General features: G+C 44.0%; 5 protein-coding genes across 9 annotated transcripts; 2 read left to right on the forward strand and 3 right to left on the reverse strand.

The window, feature by feature from the left end:
• The first annotated feature begins 14,496 nt into the window (after positions 1 to 14,496).
• On the forward strand, positions 14,497 to 16,737 carry LOC9629133 (cytochrome P450 78A4). The gene is made up of 2 exons (XM_002961757.2): positions 14,497 to 15,507; positions 15,798 to 16,737. The coding sequence occupies exons 1-2, from the start codon at positions 14,545 to 14,547 to the stop codon at positions 16,425 to 16,427; spliced, it is 1,593 nt and encodes a 530-aa protein (XP_002961803.2). The 5' UTR covers positions 14,497 to 14,544; the 3' UTR covers positions 16,428 to 16,737.
• A 928-nt stretch (positions 16,738 to 17,665) lies between these two features.
• LOC9629134 (alkylated DNA repair protein alkB homolog 8) lies at positions 17,666 to 18,784 on the reverse strand. Of its 2 annotated transcripts, none has more exons than XM_024687283.1 (5): positions 18,668 to 18,784; positions 18,521 to 18,618; positions 18,434 to 18,465; positions 18,204 to 18,374; positions 17,666 to 18,120 (listed from the first exon to the last, which is right to left on the reverse strand). In XM_024687283.1, the coding sequence occupies exons 1-5, from the start codon at positions 18,757 to 18,759 to the stop codon at positions 17,839 to 17,841; spliced, it is 675 nt and encodes a 224-aa protein (XP_024543051.1). In that variant the 5' UTR covers positions 18,760 to 18,784; the 3' UTR covers positions 17,666 to 17,838. The 2 variants fall into 2 exon arrangements, with proteins under 2 accessions (XP_024543051.1, XP_002962297.1); XM_002962251.2 differs by having other exon boundaries at positions 18,434 to 18,468.
• A 147-nt stretch (positions 18,785 to 18,931) lies between these two features.
• LOC9646953 (probable methyltransferase PMT23) lies at positions 18,932 to 22,404 on the reverse strand. Its single transcript, XM_024687158.1, has 10 exons — positions 22,273 to 22,404; positions 21,065 to 22,059; positions 20,865 to 21,014; positions 20,540 to 20,810; positions 20,371 to 20,481; positions 20,146 to 20,320; positions 19,814 to 20,086; positions 19,564 to 19,758; positions 19,264 to 19,491; positions 18,932 to 19,193 (listed from the first exon to the last, which is right to left on the reverse strand). Exons 2-9 carry the CDS (start codon positions 22,025 to 22,027, stop codon positions 19,290 to 19,292), a joined length of 2,340 nt encoding a protein of 779 aa, XP_024542926.1. The 5' UTR covers positions 22,028 to 22,059; positions 22,273 to 22,404; the 3' UTR covers positions 18,932 to 19,193; positions 19,264 to 19,289.
• A 130-nt stretch (positions 22,405 to 22,534) lies between these two features.
• Positions 22,535 to 24,363, forward strand: LOC9646954. 4 transcript variants are annotated; one of them, XM_024687252.1, is made up of 13 exons: positions 22,535 to 22,638; positions 22,690 to 22,794; positions 22,863 to 22,938; positions 22,998 to 23,081; positions 23,133 to 23,237; positions 23,290 to 23,400; positions 23,453 to 23,509; positions 23,561 to 23,683; positions 23,738 to 23,815; positions 23,864 to 23,965; positions 24,018 to 24,137; positions 24,192 to 24,258; positions 24,317 to 24,363. In XM_024687252.1, the coding sequence occupies exons 3-13, from the start codon at positions 22,867 to 22,869 to the stop codon at positions 24,346 to 24,348; spliced, it is 951 nt and encodes a 316-aa protein (XP_024543020.1). In that variant the 5' UTR covers positions 22,535 to 22,638; positions 22,690 to 22,794; positions 22,863 to 22,866; the 3' UTR covers positions 24,349 to 24,363. The 4 variants fall into 4 exon arrangements, with proteins under 4 accessions (XP_024543020.1, XP_024543008.1, XP_024543015.1 ...); XM_024687240.1 differs by having other exon boundaries at positions 24,018 to 24,258; XM_024687247.1 differs by having other exon boundaries at positions 24,192 to 24,363.
• Positions 24,359 to 27,068, reverse strand: LOC9629135 (dnaJ protein ERDJ2A). Its single transcript, XM_002962253.2, has 10 exons — positions 26,718 to 27,068; positions 26,570 to 26,665; positions 26,394 to 26,514; positions 26,223 to 26,329; positions 25,952 to 26,169; positions 25,723 to 25,900; positions 25,554 to 25,673; positions 25,407 to 25,493; positions 25,227 to 25,343; positions 24,359 to 25,175 (listed from the first exon to the last, which is right to left on the reverse strand). The coding sequence occupies exons 1-10, from the start codon at positions 26,901 to 26,903 to the stop codon at positions 24,390 to 24,392; spliced, it is 2,016 nt and encodes a 671-aa protein (XP_002962299.1). The 5' UTR covers positions 26,904 to 27,068; the 3' UTR covers positions 24,359 to 24,389.
• Between the last annotated feature and the right edge of the window lie 26 nt (positions 27,069 to 27,094).

Raw genomic sequence — 27,094 nt, forward strand, 5'->3', positions numbered from 1 at the left:
GGAAGAGAGGTCGCCGTGCTTGAGCCCGGTGAAAAACGAGCGGAGGTCTCCTCCAAGCATCCATCCAGCTCCTCGAGAACGTTGCTACAAGTAACTCCCGCCCAAGAGACGCACAGCTGCTGCGAGTTCCCCGAAGTCCAGTTTGCTGGGAAGGCTGGAAGAGCTCTCTCTTGCCAACTGCTCATTGCTGATGACAAGAAGCTCGAGTACCTCTCCGTGTTCGACAAAGACAAGCGTCACTGGGCAAATACCTCCTGGGCTTGGCAACTGCACAAAGATCGAGTGGTTTGACATTGACATCTACAAGGTCCAGTTCCACAACGCTGGGACTCAATCGTCTACTCGCAGCAAAGAGCTGTGGAACATGACCCAGCTTGAGTTCCTCAGCGTGATTGGAACCATGTGTAGAGGGACAATCTCTTCATTGATAACATGACCAAGCTCGCACACTTGAACGTCGGCTCAAACTCCATAATCGGAGGGGTCATATGACCAGGGGAAATTGGCAGGTGCAAGAGCTTGGTTTACCTCAACACCATCCCAGAGTCGATCCACTGGCAAACCTCCACATCTTTGGCTGGGAAGCAACATGCTGACTGGAGCAATCCCTTCCTCCCTTGCCCAGCTTTCCAGCCTCATAGGCTTACATTTGGATCACAACGCATAGGAGAGATCCCTTCATCACTGGCCCGCCTTCAAAAGCTGGAGACTTTGATACTACTTGTAAACACGTTGGAGTTATGGGTTACATAACTTCAGCCAACTTTCTGCATGTTGAGATCCCCCTTGAACTGGCAAACTGTACCTCCTTGCAAGTGCTCGAGGTGTCTAAGAACAAGAGGCATTCCATCAGTCTTAAGACTCTGGGGAAAGGAACAGGCTGGTGGGAAGCATCCCAGTTTCACTACTTACAAAGCTGGAGTGATTCAAGGTAGGGAGTAACCCTATCCATGGCTTGGATATTGACTTGAGGAGACTTCAAGTTCTCTCCCTGGCAAGAAACACCTTTCAAGGTAGTCTTCCTCACAACTCGAGGTTGCAACCACAACAACATTTATGGGGAAATTTCAAACACGATCAGTGAGCAATTAGACATATCATGGGAATTCATTCATTAGCTGTTTAGAGGGTTTCATGGTGAAGCATGATTATAGTATGCTGTTTTACTCAATTCTTGTACTATGGCCATTGCTTAACTAACTGCTTTGTTAATGTATTATATAAAGATAGTTTACCAATATTTTCAATTATAAGTGCACTTTGTGTAGAACTTTTAGTATTAGTATTTGAGGCCCATATTGGAATTTCTAAACTATTATATATAATCAGATTTTGATTAGTATTGAGAACTACATAGCATTTAAATCCTTTATTTGATGTTTTTGATTCCCAAATTATTTTTGTCAAATAAACAAATATTAAATTACAATTTTTAGTTATTGTTAATTTATAATTTCCATTTGAAGAAACAATGGAGTTTGCTGAGAGAAGATAAGATCCTAAATAGTTTTTATTTCCACTTACTAAAGATGATCTATAAATCCAACAATCATGTTCATCCATATTTATCTAACAATGTCACAAAATATTTCAAATGACATTAGAAATATACTTAATTACCTTTATATTTTTTATTGTGAGATTTTGTTTATCATTTATTCTGTTCCCATGTACTATATATTCTAATTCTATAAATTCGTGAACAGCTCGAATATGACCATATAGTCCAGCTAAAGCTTGATCTACAACTGCTTGAGCAAGAGTTGTAAGTAATATTTTAAGGTATTCGCCTCTAACTTGCATATTAGATCCCATAGGTATGCAAAATTTAGCATTAGAAATATCATAAGAATATCCATGTATTGATATTTTCATAGAGATTTGAGAAACTTTAACTCCTTCAAAGTTTTGTATGGGAAAAGTTCCTACCCTATAATTTGTATTATTATGAAGACTATGGAGAAAGAAAACAAGATTTTTAAATATTACATATGCATCTTGATCAGAAAGTGTATCAGTAAATGATCTAAGTGTGAAAGTTAATGTTTTTACAACAATTATAATTAAAAATAAAGAGGTAAGAAAAATATATAAATTCATCCTTCTGTATATATAAAATGAGTTAAGTAATATTCAGATTCAACTATTTATTTTAAAATAATTTTTAAAAAGTTGAGAAAAAAACAAAGTTTTTAAAGATAATACTTTTCTCTTTTACATTTTTCTATATTTCTTTTTCTCTTTTCCTAGCTGACGCCTATATATAAAATCTATAAAGTTGAATAGATGATAAATTTGAGGAGCTTTAAATAATGATCTTTGAGTATTGGCTGGTTATGAACATTATGAAGAAGTTCAATAAATTATAAAATAAAAACAATTCACCATTTTTACAAATCTAAATCAAGTAATAAATAAAACTTCCATGAATTGATTTATAAAACAAGTAAGTTTTTATATTTATCCTTAAAAAAATTATAGAGGTGCCAATTTCAACATGCTCAAATACCAACACAGAGAAATTCAAAGAGAGGGGAACAAGAATTAGAGTCCAACTCCGTGCTATGTCAATCCATAGTCCACAGATGTATACCTCTAAATCTTCATTGGTTATTAATTCCATGTTTTATCTATCATCTCCAATGTGAGTGCACTATAATTGTACTGATATAAGGAACTTGTATGGCATGCTATTCATAAAATAGGTGTCCATATGTCCATATCACACCCCGCTGCCTCACACACACACATATGCAGTTCATGTGGTAAAACCCCATAGGCCTAGATGGTTTTTTACCCATGGCAAGTACAAGATGCCCCAATATATTCCACTGGCATGGGAATATGACTGAGAATTCAATGGCCATTCTATGAGTTATCAATTGCCATCCAATGAGATGGGATAGTACATGCCATTGCCTTTGATTTTGGTCACTTAGTGAAGTCTATTGGCTATAGCAATGGTAGTGATGGTGATTATAGTGGAGTTGGATGTTAAGGTAACTCATTTTCCTCAAGATGATAATGATTATCACATTTACCAATGAAGAGTACTTAACTTAACTTAACTTCTAAGTATTTCCGTTAGAGTGGGATGTGGAGCTTGATTACCAAATCCAGTGTTGCAGCACTAGATCCAGTGACCGCTGCCGCCAGATCCAGTGCTGCCGAGTGCCGCTATGCTATATCCAGTGCCACAACAACTGCTGTGCCAGATCCAACAACAGCTACCATGCCAGAACCAGTGCTGCTGTGAGTGCCCTAAATCCAGTGCCACAATTGCCACCACACTAGATCCAATGCCAGAAAACTCTCTACTCATGTGATTTATCAATTCTCACACTCATATTTTTTTTTTTTTTGCAGTTCAGGATTCAATAAGGGGAGGAGGAGCATCAAGCTGAGGCCTTCTTCAACTTTGAAATGAAAAGGTGAGCACAAACAACTTCATTGAAGCCCTGTGATGCTTTGCTACTCTCATAAACCCTGCCAATGGATCTAGAGCTTAAACTCTAAGCCTTCACTAAAGGACATGAGGATGTTTTCTAGGAGCATCAGGCCATGGCAGTGGACAAAGACGAATACCAGATTTAAGCAGGTCTTAGCCTCCACCCTAGATCATTCTCCAAGGGGATTCATTAATACGATTAGGTTTCTACCTTGTTTATGTCAGGCTATTACAAATTGATTGAACTAATTCAAAGATCACATCAAATCCCATTATATCCAAAATAGTGAAATTCATATCCACTTTTTATGTCTTTATTTCAACTCTTGTTTATCAAACCTCATTAGTGTTTTGAATACCTTGAACAAACTTTATAATCCTCAATTCTTCCAGTTGTTGCATTGTTAGTTTGACTTGCTAAATTATATCTTGTTACAATTATAACAATACACTTCTAAAAGAATATCCCTACCTAAAGAAGTCTTAATAACCCGATATAAATTCTCTAATTCCCCACTTGTGTCCCAAAGTCAAGCCCCTTAGGAAGGGGTGAAAACTAATGAATCTTATGGTACTCAAATGAATGGGGCACCATTTTACTTTATTCAGGAGCATTATATTTACTTTCTCTTCCAAAAATAGGAGTTATATTTGAGCATGTTCTTTAGGGGCTTATTCTCACCAAAAGCTATTAACCCTCAATTTGAACATTAATACGATTTAGAAACATTATTGGAGAATTCCTTTAAGACTTGGTCCTTAACTTCACTTTCTTTATTATACTTTTAAAACCTTCTGCACCTAAGAGATGAGTGTTTTATATGTTCACCCTATGACCTATATTAATATTTAGACTCGTTTTCGAACTCAATCTTGTCTAACCCAAACTTTTTATTGTTTCAATTGTGATTTTGGAATCATTTAGCTTATGATATTTGAAGGAGTTTGTTCCTTACAGCCATCAATCTTGTAGTTCATTATAAAAATTGGCTTCAATAAGATCAATTGGCTTCAATAAGAATGATCATATCATGGATGGTAGTTCAATAAATAGCATAATATGTTTCCTTTGCACCACTTTATTCAGATGGCAATGATGTGACACCCATGCAAATTAATGTTTTTAGTCATCCACCACCTCACATCTATGAAATAATAATATTGCATCAACAACCATCTATATATTTATTATGGTGATCTAGACCATAGTGTTGCTAATTGCCTAAAGGTGTCCATGATAAATGCAGCCCCTAACCTATTCTATAGGGAAACAAAGACTAGCACATTTAGGGTTGTTTCATCCCTTTATTGTTCTTTAAGCTTGTATTGCATATTTCCATTTTATTGCCTTAGTGTGAGACACAAATCCTTAAGCCCCAAAGTGGAGCCGAAAAGGTGCCATGTGGTAGTGGCCAAAGCGAAAGCCAAACAAGTGTAACACATTTGGACTAAAAGCTCCAACTTGAAGAGTCAAGAGCGAAAATGGAACTCTTGACGGAGTGCTCAAGGAACGAGCATGAAGCGAGCAATTAGAGAGTCTCTAAAAAAGGGACACAAAAGGACCAACACATGACACATGGTGGAGTCCGAGATGGACCCGAGATGGAATCTGAGATGGAGTCCAAGAGGGAGTCCGAGATGGACCCGAAATGGACCCGAGATGGAGTCCGAGATGGAGTCCGAAATGGACCCGAAATGAACTGAGATGGTCTGAGATGGACCCAGATGGAGTCCGAGATGGACCTGAGATGGAGTCCAAGATGGAGTTCGAGGTCAAGACCGAGACCAAGACTGAGATTGAGACTGAGACCGAAAATGAGATTGGGACTGGGACTAAGACTGAGACCAAGGCCGAGGCTGAGACCGAGGCCGAGTCCGAGTCCAAGTCCGAGTCCGAGTCTGAGTTCGAGTCTGAGTTCGAGTTCGAGGGTGAAAGCCCAAAGCGTTTGTCTCCCAGACCCTAGGGGGTTTGGTGAGCTCCAAAAGTATAGTGGAGAACTCCAGTAGAGCTAGTTTGGCCAGAAAATGCCAGTTTGGCCCAGGAAGGTTGTACCCAAGTGTTGGGTGATGGGATAACCACTGGGAAGTCCAAGGTTAGAGTGAATACGGATTGACAAGCGGGGTAGCTTAATGAAGTGTTAAAGAGTCGGCTTTAGTTGCCCCGAGAGATCGAATGGTCGATACTCCCAATCCAAGCATGGGTGGCACTACCTACTTGGATACCTGGCGTGGATTAACGAAATCTTGCTCTAAGCCCATGGCTAGAGCACCTAAAGGTAGAAGGTGGGGAGAGTACCCATGAAGCTCACTTAAGGCTATGATGTTCCGAAATGTTGTTCTAAAATCCCAGATTGTGGAAAGAAATAGGAGTAATCTTCTAAAATAGTGATTAAGGATGTGGTCACATGGTGAGGAAGTCCTAGAGAACAAGGAGACTTAGTGGTTAGGCCTGTGGGCCTTGATCCAGTGGCAGTGTTGGCGAATACGGCCATGGATAGAAAAGGATTTGGTGGGGACTGAAAAAGGGATGTTGGGGAAGGTTATTCCTCATGTCTACAGGCATCCTAAAGATGGTAAAGAGTGGATTTGAGATGACCACTCATGGATGGATGGCCTAGTCTATGAAAGACGATACTATGATGCAAGTCGTGTTGGACCACTAGTGTGGCAAAGGTAAATGGACATGGCTTTAATATAATAGGCTAATATGTTGGTGGTACCTTTGGGTGTCAGTCATGAGATTGGACATGTGGAGCACTTGGACCAAATGTAAAGGTTGAGTGGCATGGATGCCACTCTTGGGGGTTAGCAAGCCCTAAATCCTGAATTGGACTTATGGAGGTTGTGAATGAGACTTTTTCAAATGGTTGGAGGTGTGGTTGAGTGATTAAAGTAGAATAGAAAAATTAATCACTTACAATTTGGTATTAGAGCTATTCCTTAGTTTGACTTTTATTGGTGCTCAAGTATATCACCACTTGTGTTGGCATCAGAAGGTTTTAGGAATGGGCCTATTCTTAAGGAGTAGCAAGTCAGGAGGACATGGCTCTCCACTACAGTTCATGTATGAACTTATAAGTAAGGTGGTGGATAGAAAAGGGTCAATAAAGGAACGACTTTGGGACCTTGGGAACAATATAAGGTTTTCATTAGGATGTGATCCAGATGAGCATTTGACTTAGCAAACTAGCTAATGTAGTTGTGGTAAATAATTATAGTTGGGATCACAGGGAAGGTAGAGACTCCAAAACAATAAAAGAATTACAAGATTACCCTCATATAGTTAAGGCTGGTGCTCATGAATTTGAGACCAAAATTAATGATTGTGAGAGGTCAAATACAAATGAGGACACAAGTCCTTGAAATGGTAGCTGGGGCTACCTTTTATAAATGTTGGAACAAACACAAGGAGTTGGGGGTATACTTAGAGGATGAGTTGGTATTATTATCATATGGACAGATAGTCCTAAGGGGCAAATGCAGCCCACAAGGAATGGGGAATAATCAAGTGTTAGAGCAACACTTGCAAAGATGGCCATTGTGAGTAGAATATGAATACACAAAGTTGTATTCTAGTGAGCTAGCACCTCAACACTAGGATCTCATAGGTCATCGGATTAATAAAGTCCAAAAAGCTGGATGACTCAAGTAGAGTCTAGGAATGCTCTTAAAGGATTGGTAGAAGCATTTGGACTAAGGTGTGTTATGCCCCATAAAGGATGGGGAGGATTATATAATATAAATATGAGAACAATGGGTATCTTATTGATGGTAGAATATGCCATACTAAAGTCATGGGAAAGGCATTTCCCAAAAAAGAAAACAACTTTGACACAAAGTTATGCATAAACTCTATAGTGCAGTATTAACGGATAGTTGGTATAAGAAACAAGTATATTGGTCTTGGAAAGGACATAAGAAGTGTCATAAAAGTAGGCTCGTGGAGCTGATGGTGTGGAGACACCGAATATGCCAAGGCATGATGCCTTGAGGTTAAGTTGGCAAGTTCATGAGAACCCCTTCCCAAAGGAACGCTAATGGAAATGGGAATGGCATAGCCTTGAAAGGCATGTGGTTAGAGTGTGGTGACCCAAATAATGATGGAGTTGTGGAAGCACTAACAATGAGTTGTAAGACTTGACCACTATAATGCAACTAAGCAAAAAGTGCAAAATAATTGGTTAAAGTGGTGGAAAGTAACTACCTAAGACTTTTTATTGGGATAAGGAAGTTGGATATACCCTTATAGAGGATAAATTATTTATGTTGCGATATAGTAAGTCAATATCATAAAAGGAATACTCATTGAAAGAGGCCATCATTGGAACACCCAAACACTCTAAAACACCAAAAAGTGGTATTTGGTGTCATGAGGGCATTAGATAATGCCCGAGGGACTAAGTCTTTAACAAATGATGGGTCAACAAGTTAAAGATCTGGAAGACTTAGTACCTATTGGCAAACCTGTTAAGGTGACAAAGGTTAAATCACTAGGTGATCTCACGGCTAAACAAGAATGAAATCCTTGTGAGGCTAAGGAATAAAGTTCCTAATTCAAAGTGTTGGTTTTAACTATTGGTAATGGTGTGGCTTGGTCAAAGCAACCAAGTGGGAAGGTCACGTAAAGGGAAATCAGTTGTGCCGATATGATGATATAGTGAGTCCAAGAAAGTAGTCTCTAGGAAAGACCCATGGGAAGGTTGTAAAGTGGGGCTATGGATGGAGCCCGTAGCAGAAAATGCTAAAAAGACCTATTAAGAATGAGCACTCTTTAGATTTGGTAAAATAGAGCATTTGCCATAGAACCAAAAGAATACCTCAAGAATGGAGATAGTGATCCTATGTTGTTTGGTGCAATAATCAATGGATAGGAACAAAAAGCTAGTGGCTAAGTGTGGGCTATGGAATTCATTAAAAGAAATTCAAATAACAAAGTTAGGCAAGGAACACTAATGTTCTAGAGACTATGCTCCTTAGAGGATGGACAAAGCATGGTGAGCCTTCGGTGTCAAACCATTCACGAATATTAGCTGGGTGCTAAGGATGGAAATGGTAATACATGTTGGTGTTACTTTATAAAAGGGTTTACTATTCGATGAGGACATCACATTTCATTTATGGGTGGTGGAGTTGTGAGGCACAAATCCCTAAGCCCCAAAGTGGAGTTGAAAGGGTGCCATGTGGTAGTGGCTGAAGCGAAAGCCAAATGAGCGTAACACATTTGGACTAAAAGCTCCAACTTGAAGAGTCAAGAGCGAGAATGGAACTTCTGACGGAGTGCTCAAGGAACGAGCATGAAGTGAGCAATAAGAGAGTCTCTAAAAAAGGGACACAAGAGGACCAACATATGACATGTGGTGGAGTCCGAGATAGACCCAAGGGACCCAAGATAGAGTCCGAGATGAAGTCTGAGATGGAGTCCAAGATGAACCAAAGATGGACCCGAGATGGAGTTTGAGATGGAGTCCAAAATGGACCTGAGATGGACCTAAAATGGAGTTTGAGATGGAGTCCAAAATGGACCTGAGATGGACCTAAGATGGAGTCCGAGATGGAGTCTGAAATGGAGTCCGAGATAGACCGAGATGGAATCCGAGATGGAGTCTGAGATGGACCCGAGATGGAGTCCAAGATGGACCAAGATGGAGTTCAAGATGGACCTGAGATAGAGTCCGAGATGGACCGAGATGGAGTCCAAGATGGACCCGAGATGGAGTCCGAGATGGACTGAGATGGAGTTCGAGATGGAGTCCAAGATGGACCTGAGATGGAGTCCGAGGTCAAGACTGAGATTGAGACTGAGACCGAAACCGGGACTGAAACTGAGACCGAGACTGAGGCCGAGGCCGAGACCGAGCCCGATTCTAAGTCTGAGTCCGAGTCCGAGTCCGAGTTCAAGTCTGAGTTCGAGTCCGAGGGTGAAAGCCCAAAGCGTTCATCTCCCAAACCCTAGGGAGTTTGGTGAACTTCAAAAGTATAGTAGAGGGAGGACTTCAATAGAGCCAGTTTGGCCAGAAAAGGCCAATTTGGCCAAAAAAAGGCTAATTTGGCTCGGAAAGGTTGTATCCGGGTGTTGGGTGATGGGATAACCATTGGGAAGTCCAAGGTTAAAGTGAATATAGACTAACAAGCAAGTGAAGTATTCAAGAGTCGGCTCTAGCTCCCCCGGGAGATTAAATGGTTAATACTCCCAATCCAAACATGGGTGGCATTATCTACTTGGATACCTGGCGTGGGTCAACAGAACCTCTCTCTAAGCTTATGGCTCCCAAAGTCCCAGACTATGAAAAAGAAAAGGAGTAGTCCTCTAGAGTAGTGACTAAGGATGTGGTCACATGGTGAGGAAGTCCTAGAGAACAAGGGGACTTAGTGGTCGGGCCTGTAAACCTTGATCTAGTGGCAGTGTTGGCAAACACAGCCATAGATAGAAAGGGATTTGGTGGGGACTGAAAAAGGGATATTAGGGAAGGTTGTTCCCCATGTCTATAGGCATTCTAAGGATGCTAAGGAGTGGATTTGGGATGACCACTCATTGACGGATGACTCAGTCTGTGAAAGATGGGATTGTGATGCAAGTCATGTTGGACCACCAATATGGCAAAGGTAAATAAACATGGCCTTAATGTAATGAGCCAATAAGTCGGTGGTACCTTTGGGTGTCAGTCATGAAATTGGACATGTGGAGCATTTGGACCAAATGCAAAGGTTGAGTGGCATAGATGTCACTTTCGGGGGCTAACAAACCCCAAGTCTTGAATTGGACTTATAGAGGTTGTGAATGGGACTCCTTCAAGTGGTCGAAGGTATGGTTGAGTGACTAAAGTAAAATGGAAAAATTAGTCACTTACATTTAGAGGACAGTGGAACTCATGTAAATTTCATAAATTGGGAATTTGCTTTAGATCTTGGCATAAAATTATGACCTCTTCCACATTATTATCATGCCAATATCTATTAATGGTCATCAACTTGCATTAGGGGCAATCATACATGATATAAAACTCATTGATGTCAATATTCTTCAAATTATCACCATTTGAAAGGTATATATCATATTGGTTTAATATCCATATGTCATAAGGGTACAAAGTTTCATTGGTGCTTCATCATATAAACTCACAGGATTATCAAATGCTAATTCATTTTCCCAATTTTAGTTTGTTTAAAGGGCTCTTTGCTTAATAGAAAGGACCATATCATATATTTTGGTAAGTTAAACTGCAAATTTATAAAGTTTGGCACAATATTCAATATATATTATTCCTTCAAAAATTATACATGTGCAATAGATGAATTGCACTCAATTGCACTGCCTATCATTCCACCAATGCCTCTTCTTAATGTTCTTTTAGATCTTAACCCATTAACAAAAACACTTTAATTGCCTTCCATCCTTCTAAGAGGAGGTTTAAATGTATAGATATAATATTGTATACTATTATTAGTGTAGTGGGATTTTGATTGCATCAAATTTGTTTTAATTTAGACCACTCACTCTTGTATATAAGTTAAGGCTATATATATTTTATATTTTATACACTCATATAATCAATTATTATTAAATATTACCAAAATAATATTATTCTAATATTTAAAATTCATTTAAGGTAATTTATAATTTTTATTTTATTTTTTAATTTCATAATTTTTAAAATATCTTATGTGACAGCTAAATTGGAGTTTTAACAATTAAATAATCACATTTTAGTATCCAGAAAATACAAGCTTATTAAATACATGAGTCTGATACTTAACCATCTTTTAAATAACTACCATTTAATATTTTAAATACTATTTTTAATAACTTAACTTATCTGCATTTAGTGGATAAATATAAATAATATCAATATTAGTAAGTATTTATTAGTGTTTGTGTTTACTATTTTACTAAAATTATTTCAAAAGAATCTTGAGTCTTAACAAAAATAAAAAGCTTTAGAAAAGTTTAATACGACCAACTAAATAATCAAATGTTTTGAAATATAGTTTTTCTTGTAAAAAAATAGCTTTAGTAACAAACTATATCACTAATCAGACCTAACAACCTTTATAGACTGTCTTGAGCGCTTAGAATATTTTTCTCATACTTATTCTTGTTTGGTTGTAAATATTCTGCATCATAGGTATTTTAAAAATAACAAGAAAATAGTTGATATTTCTGGCTAGAAATAAGTATAACTTCACTCCTCTTAAACTAAACCCAAATGTTGCGTAATAATATACTAAATATTAATGTTTTAAATTTATTTATACCTCCAAACTTATATATTGAGCATTCACCCAACATTTCCTAATACTAGAAAGCGGATTCCCAACGAACTTCTTCTTATGCTTCCAGATGGGTGCTAACAGTATTATTCATCCTCAAACTAGCCTTAGTAGCCGTGGAGCGATCCTGCCCGTCCGCCAGCATATTCAGGATGCAGGGATTGAAGAGGTACGCCTTGGCAAAGCATTTGTCTTCCTTATGGTTAAAAGAGCAAGGTGCCATTCGATTTAAAATATAGCATTGACTGTCTCTTAACAGAGCCTTTCTGGTAATCTCTTCCACAGCTGCTATTGCATTTCCAGCAGCTCAAATGATGCTCTTAGTGATAGCTATGCCAGACCTGGAATGAAAGTTCGTGACAGGAATTCACTTCATTTCTAATTCGCTCCAGCTTAATCAATGTTTGATTGACCCATGCATCTTCAGCTTTAAAAAGAGACTTTTTTCCTCTTCCAGGTGTGGGTTTTAAGCCAGGGTTCCCTGATGGGTGGAGCTTAGGAATGCTTGGTGTTGAGAGGAAAAGAGTAGGCTTTGTCAACCATGAACTCTTTCACATAATGGAATATTTCTTGATGAAATGTGGAACTTTCAGGTTTGACTTTAAGCACAACTTCTAGCATGAAACTACAATTTCTTTGTATAAATCTGATTGATCACCCACCGACGTTCTGGAATGGAATCCTCTCTCTTTTAGAGCAAAAATAAAAGGCAAAGAGCATTCAGTATACACATTATTAGGTAGTGCACTCCAAAAAGGTTGGACTTGTACACATTGTTAACATGGATATTCGTTGTCAATCGCCTCAAGCCACAGTTGTGGCTGTGACACAAATAATGCGAGAAAAGAGATGGATAAATGGGCCACTCCAAAATCTCGCTTTCGAGATCCGAAGTTTCCTGCTGGAGGTTAAAGCTGCATATGTGTCAATCCAGGAGAGCTACACACACGCACAATCCATAGGCCCCCCCTCGTGATCTTTCTTCGTTCCCCACCTCCCTCATAATGCAAAAACTAATCTTAAAAATGGGTAGACTACCGCTCTCCCATGTAATTTCCTCGCATTAGCAGCATTTGCCGGATCACGGCATTTGCACTTAAAAGTCGAGATCGCCAACTTTTGACATCATTTGATTCGTTTCACGTGTTGTGATTTGAATTGGCCACGCTCTTGCAGTTTGCACTCGATCGATCTTAGCCAGCAGCAGCAGCAACAGTGCCTGAGCGGATCGAAGCCAAGATTCCTTGAAACTGGAGGTTGGGCGAGGATAACTCTTGGAGCTTTGCTTCTTTGTGGCCTCATCAACAACCACATGTGTACATTGCATGGGGGAAAGGGAATCATCCCTAATCATCTCGCTTCTGCCACCCTTTTGCAATCATGCAACAAGGGAGCAGTGAGTGGAAAAGGATTTGTGGAGAAAAGCTATGGTGGCCAATGGATAGGCCAAAGTTGCGACGAGTAGTGTTCCTCGTGGTGGGGTGTTTCTGTTATTGAGTGGAATGTTAGCAAAGGGAAAATGTGGCAAGCTTGAGAGCACTGGACACGCTGCCAAAAGGGGTGAGAAAAATAAAAAGGAAGAACCAATATCAGGAATGTCAACACATTATAAGGTGAGGGGCCGAAATGCGAAATTGGCGTTGGAATCTTATACGATCATCCATGATTGACTTCGATCACAGCCATAACTAAAGAGAAAAAGAGTGAGCAATCCATCTCTCAAAGTATAGCAAATTGGTAGACATGGGATTGGGCAATTGGATCTCATCTTTGTCGATCTGCCAAACTTCTGGGGCTCGAAAACGGAAGCTTCATGAAGAGTTTCATGGAATGGATCTTATTTTTTCTTTCTTTTTCTCCTTAGCTGGTGTGCACTTTGATTCATGGCAAAGAAACACATAAACACGCAAATTGCCAACTGCGATGATAACCTGCTGGGCGCCACCTCTCTTTAGCTTTTCGGGAGGAGTTTTCTGGACCTTGGAAGAGAGAGAGTTTCGTTCTGGGCTTTGATATAACTAAGAGCTTTTCTTCAAGCGAGATCGAGTGAGAGTGCTCCCCAGGTTAATGGACGAGCACTTTTTCCAAAGTCAAAAGTTAAGCAGTCCTCGTTGTTAAGTAGGGAAGCCAGAGATGGTCTCTTCTTTCTTTGCCCCAACAAAGCAAGAATCAAAGATCAAATTTCGCTTCATTAAAGTATAAAAACTTGGAGCTGCAATACAGCCCAAAATTGACCCCCATTCTTTGAATCAATCAATCAGTCGATTGATCCATGGATCCATGACTTATTCCTGGTTCCGTTGCTTGAAAGACTTCATGCTAGATACCCCAGAGTTTACAAAGATAAAATTCCAACCCGTCCCCAATCATACCTTGTACTTAACCTAGATTATTCCCAGTCAATTCCTCAAAGAGATTTGAAGCATTGATCTCGCTAAGAAGCAGATTATATTCCCCGATTATTAAGAGCCGCGGTACGCGTTGATTATGACTGGCACGGTGAATCCAGCGTGGTGGCGGCGGCGCCCAATCTCCACCGCAGGCACCAACTATCCAACGGCCCGCCGCCACACACGTGTCAGGCTGGGCGTGATCAGTCATGCGCCGCCGTGGAATATTTTCACGGCCGTCAACCGTCAAATGGCGGGTGAAAGTTTTACTATAAAAGCGACCGGTCAGTCAGTAACAAGGTAAAAAAGTAAAGAGTCTAGAAGAGGTACCCAGTTTGGGCATATGCTTTTAAACTCTGTGGTGTGAGTGAGCTTTAGTGCTTTGGTAGCGCTCTTCTTCTCCTTTGCCCCTACCAGTGTGTTCTTAGCGAGCGAGCCATGGATTCCAAGGCCGATCGCCAGGATTTGCTCTTCTACCTCTTGCCGCTGATCCATTCCAATGCGCCGAGTTTCCTGCCGCTGCTGCTCGCGCTGGGCGCGGTCCTTGCCGCGGCGGTGGCGATCTTCCGCTGGACTAGCCGTGGGGGATGCGCGTGGGCGGATCGATCCAGCACCATCCCGGGGCCGCGCGGTCTGCCAGTCCTTGGATCGCTGCTGGAGATGGGCGATCTCGCGCACCACCGCCTGAGGAGCCTCTCGATCGCGCACGGCGCGCGCAAGCTCATGGCGCTCAGCCTCGGCTCCACGCGCGTGGTCATCACTAGCGCTCCCGAAGTGGCGCGGGAGATCCTCACCAGCGCTGCCTTCGCGGATCGTCCTCTCAAGCAATCGGCCGCGGAGCTCCTGTTTGGCCGCGCTATCGGCTTCGCCCCCTACGGCGATTACTGGCGTGGCCTCCGCCGGATCGCCGCCAATCACCTCTTCTCTCCGCGGAGGATCGCCGCCCACGAGCCGCAGCGCCAGCGCCACACCGAGGTGATGATCGATGCCATCGCCAGCGCCGCCGGCAAGGATCATGGCAAGAGCGTCGGGATTCGTGGATTCCTCCAGCGTGCCTCCTTGGCCAATGTGATGCAGGGAGTGTTTGGGCGGTGCTACAGCGGCGCCGAGGAGGCGGAGCTCCAGGCGATGGTGCGAGAGGGATTCGAGCTCCTGGGAGCTTTCAACTGGTCGGATCATCTTCCCCTGCTCCGGGCGATCAATGTGGACCCCCACTCGATCCAGGAGCGCTGTTCCAAGCTCGTCCCTCGCGTCCAGAAGTTCGTCCAGGCGATCATCGACGAGCACCGCCAGGCGCGCAGCGGCGGAGATGATCGGGAGAGCTCCGATTTCGTGGACGTGCTGCTGAATTTGAGCGGCGAGGAGAAGCTACAGGACCAGGATATGATCGCTGTGCTCTGGGTAAGCAAAGCTTACACGATTCTTTCCACCATAGCTTTTTTCTTCCTGATCGATCGATTGCTCTCTGTTCTTGGCTAGAAAAGAGGAAAAGCTCTTCCTTTCATCAGAGTCATATCTTTTACAAGCTTTCTTCTTTCCTCTTCTACTTTCTTTCGTGATCCAAGTTCCTTGCTAGTCTCAATCGATCACTCGCTCATTCTTTCTCCTAAAGTTTCGATCGAATGCTTTTTCAGAGTTCTTCTCTATGATCGATCCAATTCTTACAAATATCTTCCTTTTCCTTCTTTCAGGAGATGATCTTCCGCGGCACTGACACCACTGCAATCCTCACGGAATGGATGCTCGCGGAGCTGGTCCTCCATCCAGAAATCCAGCGCCGCCTCTACCACGAGATCGAGGAGCTCCAGTCCAAGAAATCGCCACCATCGCCACTCTCCGATCAGGACGTCGCAAGAATGCCGCTACTCCAGGCCGTGGTCAAGGAAACTCTCCGCCTCCATCCACCCGGTCCCCTCCTCTCGTGGGCTCGCCTCTCCACCCAGGACGTTACCATCGCCGGCCACCACGTACCGCGCGGTACCACCGCCATGGTTAACATGTGGGCGATCACGCACGACCCGGCAGTGTGGAGCGAGCCCGAGCTGTTCGTCCCGGACAGGTTCCTCGGTGTGGAGTTTGATGTCAAGGGGACCGACCTGAGGCTGGCACCGTTTGGAGCTGGACGAAGGGTGTGCCCCGGCCGAGCTCTCGGGCTCGCTACTGTGGGTCTTTGGCTCGCCAAGCTCGTCGAAAGGTTTGAGTTTGTGGAGGACAAGGAGCGTCCCGTGGATCTCAGCGAAGTCCTCAAGCTTTCGTGCGAGATGGTGAATCCGCTGAGTGTTGGTGCTGTGGAGAGGTGCCCGATCGCTGCCAGCTCGTGACAAGTTCTCTCAAGTATCATCGTCGTCTTGGTGGTTCCAGCAGGGAAGATCAAACAAGGATGAGAAAAGTGAAGAGATCAGCAGCACCACCAACCTGAGCATTTGTAAAAATGCATCGTCATCCTCTCTTCAGTCTTGCGAGAGCTTTGGTTCGTTCGTTTTCTTACACTTAGTTCCTTTCGTTCTTAGAGAGTTTGCTGACTTTTGGGCTCGAGATCTCTGGCTTGGAAGTGTCTCCAGAGATCGAAAAGTCCCCTTTTTTTTGTACTTGGGGTCTTTCTTCTGTATAAAACTTGCATCTTCTAGAGAACTGTTTGTTTGGTTGCTGCTGCTGATTCGTGCGTTTTGTCGTCAACCTGTCCGAAAGTGGCTTTTGGATGCTACTGTTAAGCTTGAGGAAATTTTCCGCGAGCTCGCTCTCGATCGAAACAACAAAAAAAAAAACACTTTTTGTTTTTTTTTCTGTTTGTTGCTCGTACAATGCAAATAGTCGATCTGATCGATCGAGAGCGAGAGCTTCCCTTTCTTTTTTCTCGCTCTGGAATCAAGCAAGCCCAAAAGAATGATTGATTGAACAAGCAAAACCGACTAACTGCCGGATCCACAATCGAGACAAATCGAGGAAAGATTGCTGTGTCTTTGATTTTCATTGCTCGCCACTCACCGGGAAAGAGATTTTGGCGGAAAGGCAGTGTTCTCTCGCGAAAATATCTACATGTGCTGTGTAATGGAAGTGCAAGAGCTTTCATTCATGCGTGATCGATAATTGCGATGCGTGGTCTCTCCATTTTGAAAAACCATACATAAGGATCATGATCTTTGATGTATAGACCTTCATGTGCTTGATATATCTCGCGATCGTGCTAAAACTTTGGCACCTGTGTTGTAGTCAACCGTTTACTTTGAGTCCACTCTGCGCTGACTTTTCAGAATTTGTGTCGACCAACATGTGCCAGAAGATGCTTTGGAAAATTTGATCAAGAAACGGTGAGATCTGGTAACATGCCATGATAAGAGCTAGCGATCCAGACATTTTGCCATTAAGGTTTTGTTCATGAGATTCATACGCTATCGTCCGAGTGAATTGTTGGCGTGATTCGAATCTTTGATTTGTGAGTTTCGTGTTCCTGTCCAAGTCGAAGGTATGTTGCGACAAGCCGTCCACATTCACCTTGAAACATGCGAACCAAATGGAATATGGAATGAGCGTTAGAAAAATCGAGTCTTTGTGAACCATATAAGCGAACCAAACATCATGTGATTCGAGAGAACGAGCAAGTTCAATTCTTCGCAAACTCCACAAGCGGAGGGTGATATTGTTTTCTAAGTTCTTGGCACACGACGGGAGGAAGATCCTCATGTGGAGTGTTCCTGGATTGACTGACTGACTCCCAAGTTCATAGGAAAAATCTTAGTTTTGGCGGCATAATCTTCGAAGCGTGACCGAGATCCTGCTTTCTTGCGGCACTGGAACTCCATCCCAGATTTGCTGCGCGGGGTTTGTGTTGATTTCGTGCGTCCAGCCGTATCTGGCCTCTCCAGACATGACGAGCAAATCACCCGGACGAAGCATCACTCCCACTTTTCTGGAGCCATCCTCGCAGCTTTTAAAAGTCATAACTCTGGAGGATACCAGCGACAAGATCACGATTCCATCCTCGAAACGCAAGAGATCAACGTGAGCACCTATTCCCTTTCGAAAGCAAACCACCATCAAAAGTTGGTTCATTTTTTCTCACGAACAGAGATTTTAGAAATGTATATATATACACTGACCTCCAAAGGCTTGTAAGAATTCACGATCATTTGATCGAACAATGGCTCTCTGGATATAACTTCTCGAGCCAAGATCTTGGATCTTTTGGAGAGCTGCTCTTCGAGCACACAGCTATGTACGAGTGCTGATAGATTCAACGCCCACAAAGGCAAGCCTCCAAATCTCATTGCCTGGAAGTTTAGAAAGGTTAGCAAATCAACACACAAAAAACAAAGCGAAGAAAAACCACCTGATTTTCGTTTGGGTTTGTAAACCATGACTCTACTACAACACCAAAATCTAAACAAAAAACCCCAATCGGTGACAGTAGATTTACCAGCCTCAATGTCGTCTATAAGCTCCTGTTGCTCGTGATTGGAAAGAAAATCTCGACATATCCAAAGACCCTCGACCTCCTCTACATGCTCCCATTGTCTACAAACATCGATCAAAAAAACATAGAAAAATCAAATCGCAAACTTGCCTCTCGGAGAAGATCCCATCCTCGCCACTATCATCTTCGGAATCCCCAAACACGGCACACAAGAGATTCCTCACCGCCGACTCGTCCTCCATAGGAGGAGAAAAACCCAAAGTGACGTGTCAGCACACGTAGCGTCCACGTCAAGCGAGCTCGAGACGAGCATGACACGTCACAGGCCAGGCTAGACTGAAAATCCGAGACTACTTCTCAAAAAAGACCCCTTTTGGCTTTAAATGCCGCGCTCTCTCTCGATCGAGCCAAGGATAGATAGACTTTCAAGGATTTTTCAAGGCGGTGGGAGCTCATAGCCTGGAACGAAGCACGGTTGTGCTTGGTTTCTCGAGCCATCCATAAAATCGCGCTTCGTTTCATGCTATGCGCGTCCATAATGCCTTGGTTGGAGTCGCGTTGTCTCAGCTGGCGCCTGGATTGATCCATAAAGAACTCCTGGTCTTGTTTAATGGAATGTAGCGTTTCCTTGGTGAATAGTGGTTCTCTCGTTTGATATACGTCTATAACTCCGATGCTGCTGAGAGAATAAACGGAGCTCTTGTAACGAGAAGAAAAGAAAAGAAAAGAAAGAGATGGTAGCTCACCTCTGATTCTGATATGATCTTTCAGCTCAGCTGGATGGTCTCCAGGAAGTTTTCTGGGCGGCGATCAGCTGCTCCTGCTCCTGTGTGTATGACACGCGGATTTCCCAATGGAGTGACTTCAGGAGCGGCTCGATCTCCCCCAGAATTGTCGTGGTGTCTCGGAAAATCCCCCAGCCGCCGGGCCTTAAAATCCTGTCCATCTCCACCACCGTGTTGACAACACCGCAGCTGCAAGACCGAGTAAAGATTCCAGGTTTTAGAACTCCAGCTAAGTGAGCGAACTCCAACTTTCACTGTTACCTCTGTTTCAAGCGTGAAAACAGATGGTCCGCGTGCAGCAGGTCATACGTGCGAGGGTATGTGCTGAAAGACTCACACCAGTCGTGATACTGTCCTATCAAACCACGGTCGGTGATAATCGGCAGTGTATCAGGCTCGGTGACTGGAACCACGTTGAGGACCCAGACTGGGTATCCCACGAGAGCAGCAGCAAATCTGGAAAGTTTACAAGGTTAGCTAGCTGCTAAAGTTGTCTCGAGCTCAAACTTACCCTCCATATCCCGCTTTCATATCCATGACGTTCCGAATTACAGTCCAGTCGATCTCAAGGCCGCGTGCGTAGGATTTCTGGACGACATGCTGCCAGTGTATCGTGTCGGATTCAAACTCTTCCACCGCTGGCTTTCCAAACAATCCTTTTGGAATGGTTCCAAGCCAGTCCGGTGTTGCATTCACCCTCTGGGGCCACTCCTGTGGCCATCTAGTGCCACGGATACCATCTCCTTCGGGGATCTTGTGAAGACAACTTTGCATGGGAACGTACCTGGTAAAGGAGAGCTCATGAATAAGATAGAGAGAGAGAGGGAGAACGATCTTGCAAACCATGCAGCATCTCGATTGTCTGATTCGTCACACATTGGTGGCTCGTTCTTCTGTCGTTTCTGGTAGCAAGTGTTGTCTTTGGGCTTTTGAAAGATGGCAATCCCGACCCCTGTTTTAGGATCCCGCTGTTTCACAATCATCTTCCAGCACATATTGTCAGCTAAGGCCTTCGTGTCTGCACAAAACCACCTCGTCAGAGCTTGGATGGTAAAGCCGAGGTCGTACCTTTCCATATCTGTACATCTTCTGGTTCGTTTTTGTACACTGGAGTGGCCGACCAGACGAAGTATCCTCCCGGACGAATGAGGCGATTGAGCTCCAAAAGAAGTCTACCACCTGTTTCAAGAAGGAAAATGTTAAGAAAGTCCTTTGAACTATACAAAAATGTGCGTACCATCTACATGCCATGGAACTCTGCAGCGAGCACAGTGTGCGATATCGTAAGCATAGCTAGGATAAACCAGCCTCTGCGTTCCCATGACCGCGAGAATTGCTGGAATTCCACGCTCCAAAGCTAGCTGAACCTGAGCTTCGTGTTCGTCTTTTGGAGCGAATGACATGGTAATAACGTTCTTGTCAAACAAAAAGCCTCCAAAACTTGCGACGCCACAGCCAACATCAAGCACGGTGCGAACGTGCTTCCCCCATGCAATATCTGGAAGACTCTGCAAAACATTTACTCCATTAGTCTAAGCTAGCAACAGACAACAGAAACTTACAATCTGGATGAAGTCAATGTAGCGCTGAGCTCCTTGTTTAAATTGAGTTCCACCGCCAGGAAAAAGAAGAAGGTCGTCTTTCTTTTTCACCCAGTTTTGGTCCTTCTTATACGAAACTAATCCAGGATGAGGGACGTTGCTGTACCAGACCTGTAGCAAATTTTGCTAAATCATATGCTCGAAAAAACGAATTCGCATACCTGCTTTCGGCTTTGTGGCCAGTTGACATGAGCCTGGTATCCTGATGGAAGAGGTACGAGGCATTTTTTAATATCGTCTCCAGTTGGGCAATGCCGCTCCCGGTGCTCGTAGTGACTTCTTGACCTCAGCTTCTTAATAGCTTTCTGGTTGTCCAGGCACGGAATATAATCAGCGGCATTGGAGAAACTGCAAAGTTTCAACTCCATATCAATTGGCGATTGTTCGGGTTGCTTCTCCTCGGGTTTTTTTTCTGTTTGCTGATCAGCACTTGGAAGAACATCCTCCTTCTTCATCTCCTGCTTGGACTCATTGGCTTGACTTGTCCAAGTGTTGGAAACCTCTTTGTTTTCAACAGTCAGCTCTAACTCCGTTTTGTTTGTCCCCGGCTCCTCGATAGTAGCAGTGTCGGAATCATCTTTCTTCTCCTCGGCATCCTTGCTTTGAGTCTCTTCGTCTTTTTTCTCTTCTTCCTTGTCCTCGACTTTCTTTTCTTCTCCCTTATCCTCGTCCTTCCGTTCTTCTTTCTTGTCTTCGTCTTCTTTCTCTTCATCTTCTTTCGCATCTTCTTCCACCGGGGCATCTGAGTCTTTCTTCTGCTCTCCAATATCCACAGGTGTGTCGTCCTTCTTCTCGCCATCAACCTTGTCACCATCTTTTTCGTGGTCAGCTTGTTGTTTATCTTCGAGATTTTTCTCCTCGGTAGCATCCATCTCTTGTTCAAAGTCGGAGTCCTTCTCGGAGTCCTTCGTCACCTCACCCTCTCGAGCCTCGGACGGAGAATTCTCCCGGGAACCCATCTGTGACGCTGCTTCATTTGTTTGTGGAACAACCTCGGTACCTTGTTCTGACGGAGACCGGAAGAACGCTATGGCGGCAAGGATCAAGATCGCTACGAAAACGCCCGTGATCAGATAGTACATCGGCGTCTTGCGCCTGTCGCGCATTGGCTTTGCCACCCTCATCTTCGAGCTCCTCCAAAGTTTCTTGAGAGTTCCTGTAAGAAAAATATAAGATCTTAAAAAAAAAAAAAAAAAAAATCAAGGATGGATCGATCTTTCTAACGAAGATTTCGCTCACCGCCAGATCCAAACCCGTGAATGCTGGCATACGGAGCTACATTTTGTTTCCTAGCTACAATGCGCAAGCAATGCGAGCAAAACCCTCGGGAAATACACCCCGATCGATCCAGAGTTTAGCAGCGCCTTACCGGATCTTGCAGCTCCAGCCGATCCGAGAGCTCGCACCTCGAGCGGCGCCGCGGCGATGGGATCCCTCCCTCCACCTCCTCCTCTCTGTCAGTCACAAATCCTCGAGCTCATTTGGCTTGCTCTTGAGTTTAATAGACAGTACGGTAATGTCGGTGGCTCATCACTATCTGTGACCATGTGTACGAACGTTGTTGTTCGGAAACAACGTGAAGAGCGCTACTATTTGAATCGAGGATATTCTCTAGGGTTTTATGGCGCCTAAGCGCGTGAGCACTGCCCCTCCTGGCGATCCAGGAGGCCCCAATGCCGATCCGGCGCAGCAAAAGGAAGGACAGGCCGCGGCAGTGGAAGCGCCGCCTCCTCAGGTATGGATTTGTGAAGCTGTGGTAATATTGATCGCCCATTGCGTTGATTAGGTCGATGAAGAAGTGGTAATGCTCCAGAAGAAGGCCGATGCTGGAAAGACCGAGGCGGACAAACTCAAGTGAGCTTATTTCGCTTAATCCATAAGAATCTGAGGAGTAAGTCTGATATTTCTTTAGAACGATTTGAAAACTTCACAGCTCTTTTTATTTTTCTTTCACTGTAGGCAAATGCTCGACACACTCATGCACGTACAGAGCCAAAATGTGAGGGAAGCCAAGATCATCGAGCTCTTGAAAAAGGTTTTTCTTTTCTCGTTTTTCTTTTTCTATTTATCGTCCTTTGCTTGTTTGTTCTATAGAATGGAAGCATGGCGAAGAATTTAGAGCGTGAGCGATTGCTGGTGGGACGATTAAAGAAAGATGTTTCTTATCTCCAGAAAGAGGTGAGAAAGGATTGTTTCTGTGGGTAACCGGATGGTGTTTTGCTGTATCAGGTTGTTCAACTGAAAGAAGAAGAAAAGCTAAGACCTCCCGAGGAACCCACGGAGGTGGAGAAATCCATCCAAGAATCAAATATATACAGAGACAAGTTCATTCAGGTTTTTTTTCCTTGTTACGAACTGCGTATGTGTTCTCAGTCAAAGCAAGCAGGCAACAGCAAAACTTATGGAGGTCCAAGGAGCCAAAGCTGTGACCTCTGCGGAACTATCCAGGTTACAGCACGCATTGCAACGAGAAGTTGGAAATGTTCCCATTGTTAAGGTGAACGCTTGTATATGGCTGACTGGCTTCTTTTATTTATTTGTCTTTACAGGTCCTGGAAGAAGGCCAATTCTGGAAGGGTCGGGCGCAAATGATTACCCTGCTAAAGGTCTACGATACTTATCAAGTTTCTCTCTGTTCTTACTTTGAGTTTACACAGGACAAAGTCGTGGAACTTGAACAGAAAGTCCGGGAGAGAGCATTGGAAGACCAGAATCATGTGTTTGATTTGAAAGAGAATGCTTGCAAGAAACAAATCGATGAGCTCGCTAAAAATTTTCTGGTGAGTTGTGCGTGTGCCGCAAGAGCTGTTTCCTACTAAACTCACGCATGGCAGGCTACGCGAGAGGAGCTGCTAACAACAAAGAAAAAGGTTGATTGCGTGCTTGCCAGAAGGAACATTTTGGAGAACGAGGTAATCTGATATTTTGCTTAGAAAACACTACTAGTTGTTATGTTGCAGATGAACAATGTGAAAGCAAAGATGGGATTGCTGGTAGCGAAGAGTGATAGCGACGACAAACTGATAGGGGCACTGCGTCAGGAATGCGTCGCTTCCAAACTGGTACGTAGCTTTTCGTAACACTCTTCCTTACATCATGCGGTCTTTTCCCAAGGCTGTGGCACCCGAAAGGCTCAAGGAGCGCATTAGCTGCCCCTTGAGAGTTGGCTCATTGCATCGAGAACACCAGCTCGCAGCTTCTTTCAACGATCTGAAACTTCACTGCCGAGAACAGGTGATCTCTAAAGCCAGAGCTTCTGTTTGCTGTTCTAAGCCAGCCATCGTACAGGAGTTACAAATCAAAGCCCAGGCGGAACTAATCGACTACCTACGAGATATCACAGCAGCAACTAGAGGTACCATGGAAGTTTTCCACGTTCCATACGTTCCACCTCGCGTCCTCGTCTTATACAGGCGAAGAGCAACCAAAAGAAAGTGAGCAGTGACAATCCCAGCTTGTTCAAACGGTGCAAAGCTTTCATTTCCATTACTTATGCTTGGAGTCCTCTCCATTCATCTCACCCTTGGTGTCCTCCTCGTCTTCACTATACTCGCTTCCACTCTCGTCTTCCACAACCTCCTCGTCGATCTCCTCCTCGTCTTCCACCCCGTCCTCGTCGGCCTCGTCCACGGCAGCGCTCAGAGCCTTGGTTGCCACTGCTGGCCGGACCTTCTTGCTCACTCTGAGCTTCACGCTCACCTTCTTGTCACACGCAAGCCAGCAGTCTGACAAGCAAAACGCCGTCAAGTTATACGTCCCTTCCTCCGGCGCTTCAAACATCCCCGTCACCAGCCTGCTGCCTTCCTTCACTCTCTTCACTGCCTCGCTCACTGCCTTCTTCACCTCCGACTCCTCGGCACCTTTCCCTTCCAGAGATTCTTGCGCTGCCTTTGACGCCGATGATATGGCCGCTGCCTCGTCCATGAAAGTGATCCTCTTGTGTACCCAGACGCTGTTCGCGGATGCGTCTCCCAGTAGCACCCAGAATCCTTCCTCCTTGACGTTGGAGTAGTAGGGAGTGTGCGCGTAGGCTGCTGTGAGGCCATTGCCGCGCTTGACTGATATCCAAGCTCGCATCGTCACGGCATCTCCTTCTTGGACGAACTCTTCTCCTTCAGTCCCGCAAGTGACATCGATCGTGACGGTGGGTATCATGTCCAGGACTTCTTCCACGTCTACGATCTGGCCTTGGGAGAAACCGGCCAGGGTTGACAGGAGTTCCTTACGCTCGTCCATTTTCAAGTCCCGGAATTCTTGCAGAGTTCGCACTTTCTGCAAACGAAAAAGAGCACACAGTGAAAAGTAGAATGGGCTAGTCCCTACCTTGCGAGTGAGCTTCTTGTGAACGGAATCGTCGAAGTGTGGGAGCTGCATGAATGCGGCACTCCCTTCCATAAGGCTTGCTCGATCAGATCCCTTTCTGGAATTAAGAGTCACAGCCTGAGACAGAGAAAGAAAAATGTACTTCAAATATCCAATATACAGATAATATAGAAAACAGACCTGAAAGAAGCTTTGAGACAAGTCCATTACTCCCAAAGCAGGCCGAAGCCAGCCATGACCATTTGCACTTCTCGCAGCCAAAGCCATCTAAAAACCAAACAGCAATAAATTAATTGCTTGCAACAGAGTGAGGTTTAACAAAGTCACCTTCATCAGCTCTTCAAGGAGGCGTGGCGTAAGCTGGATAATACGTGCAAAATCCGACGCCAAGCCCGCTGGAACGTCCGCAGAGCTCCTTGTTAAATGTGCGAGCAATAGGAGTTCCGTCTGCCACAACGTAATGAAAACCAAGATACTAAGAAAACGAAACTATTACCTTGACTAGAGCAGGATGCTGCTTCCAAAACTTAGCCTGTTCTTGCTTTAGATTCTTGGGATCAAGGTTAAGTTCGCTTCGTACTACAACAAAAAGCTTCTGCAACGGCTCTTCATCACTTCTACGCACCGGGATTTCCACGAACTCGGCAGCTCTGATGAGAACATCCATCACTTTGCTGCATAGGCCATGCACGCGTCAACGATGAAACTACATCTAGATCCGTTACCTGGGAGCCAGTGATGGTTTCATAAGATAGTAATAGCTTGACAACGTTTGATGCATGATATAGTTTCCAGTGTACTTAGAAGATCGCGATAAATAGACCACCGCAATCAGTAGCGGTAGCAAAATTCCAAAACCGACCAGTCCTAGAAGTATAATTCCTCCAGTTGCCCCGTTGATATTGAGCAAAAACCACGGGAGTGCTATTCCCATTTTGAGCCCCTGTAAAACAAGACGAGGTTACTATAAAGTAGAACTTACGAAAAACTTCGAACCTGTCTGCCATCGGGATGCCCCCATTTCGCAAAATTCTCCCTAGCAACTGGGTCAGTAAGCGCTTGATACGCCTTTGAGATATAATCCACAAAGTAGGCATTGGCCTCTGCAGAAAGCAACGCGTAGATAAAACCATGATGAGGAACTTTGCGCATAAGATTTTAAGTTACCAGGATCCGGATTCTTGTCCGGATGGTACTGCACGGACAGCCTTCGGTAAGCTTTCTTTATCTCAGAATCCGATGCATTCGGCTCCAAACCGAGAATCGAGAATGGCTCGAATGGTTGCGACTGCAAAGACCAAGATAAATGAAAAGAGAAAACGCAAACAGAGCAAGAATTTTACCTCACGAGCGCTGAGCTTGATATAATAAACCAGAAAGATCATCAAAATCCACAAGAAAACCAGTGTGATATTGCTGCATGTCGAGAACCTTCCCAACTGGAACAAGAATTTAACACAAAGAGAGAAAAGAGAGAAGAAGAAAACCAACCTTTCTCCACAACGAGACTTGATACTTGGGAGATTTCGCGCAAAGCGAGCAATGGCAGTGTAAATTCCTCCCCTGCCGCCTCGCAGCTCTGCCAAGCCGATAGATTGTCCACGGCACCACGAACAGGCCCAGCACGGAGAGAATAAAGATTGGGAAAAGGGAGCTCATCTCCTCTGACGCTGCCATTCTCGGGAAAATCTAAGCCTGCTTCCCAGGAACCAATTCCACAAACAGGAGCTGCCGCCTCGATCTAGCTACCTAGCGCCTTGGATCTGCATACCTATCGTATCGATCGATCGCCGAGCAAGCTCGGCGCTCCAAACCCTAGTCTCTCGTTCGTTGACGTAGCCCTCGTTGTATAGGGAGACTTAGTTTGT

Source organism: Selaginella moellendorffii, unplaced genomic scaffold (assembly GCF_000143415.4).
Source record: "Selaginella moellendorffii unplaced genomic scaffold, v1.0 SELMOscaffold_1, whole genome shotgun sequence".
In the NCBI taxonomy this organism is placed as follows: Eukaryota; Viridiplantae; Streptophyta; class Lycopodiopsida; order Selaginellales; family Selaginellaceae; genus Selaginella; species Selaginella moellendorffii.

Excerpts from the sequence above, each read along its gene's own strand:
- LOC9629135 (XM_002962253.2), bottom strand. The coding sequence starts at position 26,903 with ATGGCAGCGTCAGAGGAGATGAGCTCCCTTTTCCCAATCTTTATTCTC. Across the intron at positions 26,666-26,717 it reads AAGTCTCGTTGTGGAGAAAG|TTGGGAAGGTTCTCGACATG; the intron begins GTTGGTTTTCTT and ends TTCTTGTTCCAG. Across the intron at positions 26,515-26,569 it reads TCAAGCTCAGCGCTCGTGAG|TCGCAACCATTCGAGCCATT; the intron begins GTAAAATTCTTG and ends TGGTCTTTGCAG.
- LOC9646954 (XM_024687237.1), top strand. The coding sequence starts at position 22,867 with ATGCTCGACACACTCATGCACGTACAGAGCCAAAATGTGAGGGAAGCC. Across the intron at positions 22,939-22,997 it reads TCATCGAGCTCTTGAAAAAG|AATGGAAGCATGGCGAAGAA; the intron begins GTTTTTCTTTTC and ends TTTGTTCTATAG. Across the intron at positions 23,816-23,863 it reads GGAACATTTTGGAGAACGAG|ATGAACAATGTGAAAGCAAA; the intron begins GTAATCTGATAT and ends GTTATGTTGCAG.
- LOC9629134 (XM_002962251.2), bottom strand. The coding sequence starts at position 18,759 with ATGGAGGACGAGTCGGCGGTGAGGAATCTCTTGTGTGCCGTGTTTGGG. Across the intron at positions 18,469-18,520 it reads TATAGACGACATTGAGGCTG|TAGAGTCATGGTTTACAAAC; the intron begins GTAAATCTACTG and ends TTGGTGTTGTAG. Across the intron at positions 18,375-18,433 it reads CAAACCCAAACGAAAATCAG|GCAATGAGATTTGGAGGCTT; the intron begins GTGGTTTTTCTT and ends CTAAACTTCCAG.
- LOC9646953 (XM_024687158.1), bottom strand. The coding sequence starts at position 22,027 with ATGAGGGTGGCAAAGCCAATGCGCGACAGGCGCAAGACGCCGATGTAC. Across the intron at positions 20,087-20,145 it reads GACAATCGAGATGCTGCATG|GTACGTTCCCATGCAAAGTT; the intron begins GTTTGCAAGATC and ends CTCCTTTACCAG. Across the intron at positions 19,759-19,813 it reads ATGAAAGCGGGATATGGAGG|ATTTGCTGCTGCTCTCGTGG; the intron begins GTAAGTTTGAGC and ends TAAACTTTCCAG.
- LOC9629133 (XM_002961757.2), top strand. The coding sequence starts at position 14,545 with ATGGATTCCAAGGCCGATCGCCAGGATTTGCTCTTCTACCTCTTGCCG. Across the intron at positions 15,508-15,797 it reads ATATGATCGCTGTGCTCTGG|GAGATGATCTTCCGCGGCAC; the intron begins GTAAGCAAAGCT and ends TCCTTCTTTCAG.